Raw genomic sequence first — 5,403 nt, 5'->3', positions numbered from 1 at the left:
TCCATCAACTTCAAGAACATATCCACTGATCCTCCCAAGACTCAGGGCTTCTGCACCTTCAAGCCCCTGCCGCCTGCAGAAGCTCAAGAGGAACGCCACTTCTTAGACTTAATTGCGTTGCCTGAAACTCCACTTGTACCAACTCCTCTGTCATTGGAGCAGACGAGTCATCCTGCCAACAGCACCTTCACCATTCTCCCAAAGAGCGGAGGAGGAGAGTGGCATGTAGGAGATCAGCTGGAGGTTTTGATAAAAATGTTTGACTTCCAAGGTCATGCCAAGAAAACTGGAGGAGATTTCTTGGTTGCAGCATTGCACAGCAAGGGACTCGGAGCAGGTGTGACTGGACGAGTGGTGGATCACCTTAATGGCTCTTACTCTGCTCTATTCCCTTTACTCTGGGAAGGAAGCACACGGGTTGAGGTAAAGCTAAAGACTGTCTGCTTATATTTTATTGTTGCTCAGGTGATTCTAAAGGCTGATATATTCAATGTTTTTGTACAACAGGTATTAAAATCTGTGTAATCCCAACCTCTACCCAGACTTCTTGAAAAAAAGACGTCAACATGGAACTGCCAATAACTGCAGTTCCTGTAATGGCCACTTGAGGCTGTTTCAAATAATGAGTCAATACCCATTGATCCCTATTATGATAATGCCCAGCTGTGGGGTGCTGGTTTAGCTCAGCTGGTGGAGCAGAAAAGAAAAGTGGAGAAGAAAATGGCTTTGTGCCTCCTCGCTATAAGCCTTCATTTTCATATATTGCTAGCCTGCCTCTGCTTCTTTATATCTCTGGGATGAGATGTAATTTAGAAGTAACTTCATGGATTCAGACTAATAGGGGTGCACTAGGGGTGCAACGATTCTTTTTAATAACGATTCGATTCGTATCATGATTCGTGGCTGCCGATACGATTAAAGGATGATATTCATTTAGAACGATACGATCCAAAACGATTCAGTGACTTGAAATCGATTCAGTAACTTTTTAGCCAAAAAATTCAACCAGTGTGACTGTGAAATAAATCCCTTGATACTGGGCAGTACTAGATTCCTGTTGTTTCTTGTAAGGGAATCAGGTATAAAGTAATTAATAATGAATTGCTGGTGAGGCCTGAGGCTTCTGCAAAGCTGATGTTAACTTGCGCTGCTGCTGCAGTGGGAACGCTGCAAGAGGTGCCTGGACGGTCAGTGTTGTGTGAAATCCCATGGCGCCTTTGTTACCTTTTGAAACTATGTTAGATCAATATATGTCGTCCGGAAGGCCAACCTGCCGAGCACAGATCGATGTAGTCTGATCATAGGAATATAAATCGATAAATCAATGTAGGAGGTGAATCATTACACCCCTAGTTGGCACCATTTTTACTGGCTGTGACACTCAGGTGATGACCACACTATAACAATCAACTGTTGTGATTCAGTAATGTAATTCATATGTTTCTGTATTGAACTGTTCCACACAATAAGGATATTTTCTTATGGTTGAACCATAATTTGATGTTAACATTATTATACTATAAAGAATTCGAATGCAGGACTTGTAACACTAAACAACATCCCTACACTGTGTGCTATTACTGCTTTTGAAGTCATGTATATGAGTCCTTTCCTCATCACTTAAATCACATTTAAATTTCCTCCATATGAATGTTTGCTTTAGGTAGCAGCTCCCCCATCTTTCTGATCCTGCATACTGCCATCACTGAATTGTTCAGCATGAAGTACTAGACTGTACTGGCCTACCCCTCCCCCCCTGCTGATACCATTTAATTTCTTAGTTCCACAGACAATGAGAGCAAGCTTCTCTTTTCTCTTTTGTAGGTTGTTGCCAACGTTAATGTGACTTGGACTTAATGTGTATGTGGTGTTTTGGTTTATTTACTGATATGACTGAGCCTTACACTGGGTGAAAACTCTGCCTCTCTGTTCTGACAGGTGATACTTCTTCACACAAGCGAGGCTGTCACAGTTCTGCGCATGCTCAACATAGAAAGACCTGACAGGGTTATCTTCAAAGGCGTCTTCCGCTCTGGCTCAGTCTCTGAAACTACAGTCTGTAATGTTTGCTTACCTCCAAGCAACCAGTCACAGTGCAACTACACTGACCTCCACACAGGGGACCCTTGGTTCTGCTACAAGCCACAGAAACTCAGCTGTGAAGCCCGGGTCAGCCACAGGATAACAGGATACAAGTATCAAGGGATCAAGAACGAGAAGGAGAAGCTCTTCCAAAAGTGAGGGAGCACAGAAAAAGTGATATCTTGTTTCTCATGTAGTAAAACACACACAAAGTAAACATTAAGTATCTCATTGTAACACTCGACTTTGCTTTTTGTCAATGATGAAGCTCAAGGGGTTCTTTTAGAAGTAAAACAAACATAGAAAACTTTAACACATCAAACTGAACCAAAACCAGTGTTCATATTTTTAAAGTCAATCCTTACCCTATTCTTTCTGCGTTTTAAGGTTGATCCATTCTGCAAACCATATGTGAGATTTAAAAACACTCGGCTCTCTCTGATGAAAATGGAATTACGTCAAAACAGCCATTTAAATATCATCCGTATTCCACACAGTTCTGTTTAAAGTCCATAGTCATATAACATTTATTTTCAAATGAAACAGTCTGTGGGTCCAGGCAGTAGCTGCAGTCCGGCCTGGTGCTACAGAATTCATGTTTTCTCCTCCTGTTCCTTCTCTCCTTCCACGTCACATCTTCCCTAAATAACTTCAGTCCCATTCCAGATAATAAAATTAACCGCACATACACATACCTCTCTAACAGTGGAATCTTTACATTTCACAAAGACAAATCAAACACTCATTTTTTTCCTTTTTTCCACAAAATTATTATTTTTGACACGTTCTTGTATGATGTGGCATTGTCACATCCTACTACAAGCTGTGAAGGTTGTGTCTGAAGATTATAGCATGAGGTAATACCAATCAAAACGTTAAAGGCGGAATCATTTAAGAAACAAAAACAGACATGTATCGCCTTGAGAAGTTCATTACAATCAAAGCCTTACCTTCTGGTAAATCCCCCTCAGGCAGTGGTTTTACATATTGTGATGTGTATATGAGATACCTTATTGTGTATTTCTTTCTTCAGGGGTGTCAACTTGAAAGTCTACATTAAGGCATCAGGACCTGACAGTGTCACTGTTTTGCCACAAACGGGAGGTAAAGTTTTTTTTCGTCTTCCACCATTACCTATGATAAAGGCTCAAACCTGAATGTGCTCAAGACAATAAGTAAAAGTGGTTTGACTTTAAATGCATCTTGCTGGTGTTGGATGAAAGACGTACTGGGCATAAAGCTCAACGTGGCACCAGCTGTGTTTGGTTACTATCCCATAAAAGCTTCATAAAACCACTTAACTCCAGCTTTCATCCAAGCACAAAGTAGGAGCTGTAAGCACACACTTGGGCTCAGCACACAAAGGTTTATATGTCCTTAATATTATCAAGTGAAATGAGTGAGTTCTTTTGTTTATATCGTAGGGCAATCCGGGCCAGATGACGGCAGTGAGAAGTTGGGACCCTCAGGGTATTACTACAAGGGTGTGTGGAGAGCTCTAGATGGCACCAGACTTCAACAGTTCAACAACTCCACTGCCATCAGTCAGTGTCTGAAAGGAAAGATGGTCTACATGTATGGAGACTCCACCCTGAGACAGTGGTTTGAGTACTTCAAGGCTTCATTGCCAGGTAGCTGATCCACAGAGACTTCAGGCAGCTCTTTGAATTTATTCACATCACAGTTTAATCTGTTCTTTCTGTCATTCTTTCAGATGCTCAGGAGATAAACCTGAACAATCCGGTGAGAGTAGGACCTTTCATGATATTGGACAATGCAAATAACTTTGTGCTTACATACCGCATCCACGGTCTTCCTCTTCGTATATTCTCAATTCCAGCCAGTAAGGAGCGTTATGTTGCCAATGAATTGGATGGGTTAATTGGAGGCACTAATACAGTTGTAGTCCTTAGTATCTGGGCCCACTTCAGCACGTTCCCATTTGAGCTCTTCATAAGACGAATGCAGAGCATCCGCAGGGCGGTGGTCCGTCTGTTGGATAGGGCTCCAGGCACGCTGGTGGTCATCAGGACTGGAAATGTCCAAACTGTACGGCAATCTGGCATGATGAACAACAGTGACTGGTACGTATATCAGATCAACTTGGTGCTCAGAGCCATGTTCAAAGGACTCAATGTTCAGTGGATAGACGCCTGGGGGATGGTTCTGGCCCACGACCTGGCACACAACCTTCACCCACCACCTCCCATCATCAAGAATATGGTTAATGTTCTCTTGTCCTACATATGCCCCAAAAAGTGAAGCTAGCTGTGCAGTTCAAGGAAGGAATATAGAAATTAATCGTTAATCTACTCATGAACACTAAAAGGAGAGAAATAAATTAATTAAGTATAATGTGTCATCATTGTCCAATTGTCTCACAATTTATCAACTATCACAGAGTAAGCACCTAGAGGGTCATGCTTATGATATAATGGTAAGACGTAGGCGTGGAGAGAAAAATTTGTACTGTGATCACTGGGATGTTTTGCTGTTAACACATTTATATTATATTATATATGTAATATAAAATGACATAAACTGTAATACCTGCCTTATGTATTAAATGATTAATTCCCATAATTGTCTCATTAGCTTACTCAGTATTATTACTCTGTTCATATTGAATAAAGCCACCTTATCTCTTTAGCAGACTGTCCCTTGAAGTCAAGGGTTCATCCTGGAATGGAAGTGTATAAGCATGTATGGGTCATACTCTTGATCAGGGGTTATTTTAGGATCAGTCTTTTAGGGGTTCTCAGCCTAGAGACTTTGTGATATGGAGAGTTCCTTTCAAGCGTTGGAATCTAAACCACTCATTCACTGAACATGTATATTTATGATATTTCTATTCACAACAGTAATGCTGAATAACTAGATTTTTTCCTCCACAAATTATTTCCAAACAATAGTTAGATAACTATTTACTACTTATTCACATGTGAATCATCTGGGTCCTTTTCTAACTACTTAAAAACATGTCAGTTATCTGTTTTGTCACCAAAAATAACTTAGCTTTTGAATTTTTAAACCTCTGAGGTTTTTCTGAGGGGAGAGATTTTCCCTGAAAAGGGTCTAAGTATGCCCATGCTTCTATTCCTCAATAAACAGGCTCTCTTGTGAAAGTCTGGTTTGGCTGTCTGGGGCTGGGTGGCACCCTTCAGTCGTTAGTGTTTTTGAAATGTCAGAATTGAAGAGTCTAACCCAAAACCACTTATTTTTTCAGCTGAAAACCTCTGAACATGGGTTTTATTACTGTTGTTGATCAATTCCAAAATAAATCCTGACATTTGAGTACAAAGTATTTCAATCTCTCATACT

General features: G+C 40.8%; 1 protein-coding gene across 1 annotated transcript; it reads left to right on the top strand.

Annotated features, from left to right (window-relative positions):
* On the top strand, window positions 1-4,573 carry LOC117805445 (NXPE family member 3-like; the record flags this gene model as incomplete). The annotated part of the gene is made up of 5 exons (XM_034674176.1): window positions 1-423; window positions 1,939-2,237; window positions 3,116-3,186; window positions 3,507-3,713; window positions 3,797-4,573. Coding segments are annotated over 5 exons (1,548 nt in total), but the record flags the coding sequence as incomplete, so codon positions are not given.
* Between the last annotated feature and the right edge of the window lie 830 nt (window positions 4,574-5,403).

Source organism: Notolabrus celidotus, chromosome 21 (assembly GCF_009762535.1).
Source record: "Notolabrus celidotus isolate fNotCel1 chromosome 21, fNotCel1.pri, whole genome shotgun sequence".
NCBI lineage: Eukaryota > Metazoa > Chordata > Actinopteri > Labriformes > Labridae > Notolabrus > Notolabrus celidotus.
The sequence above is the reverse complement of the archived record's forward strand: the minus strand, read 5'-3'. Positions and strand labels throughout refer to the sequence as shown.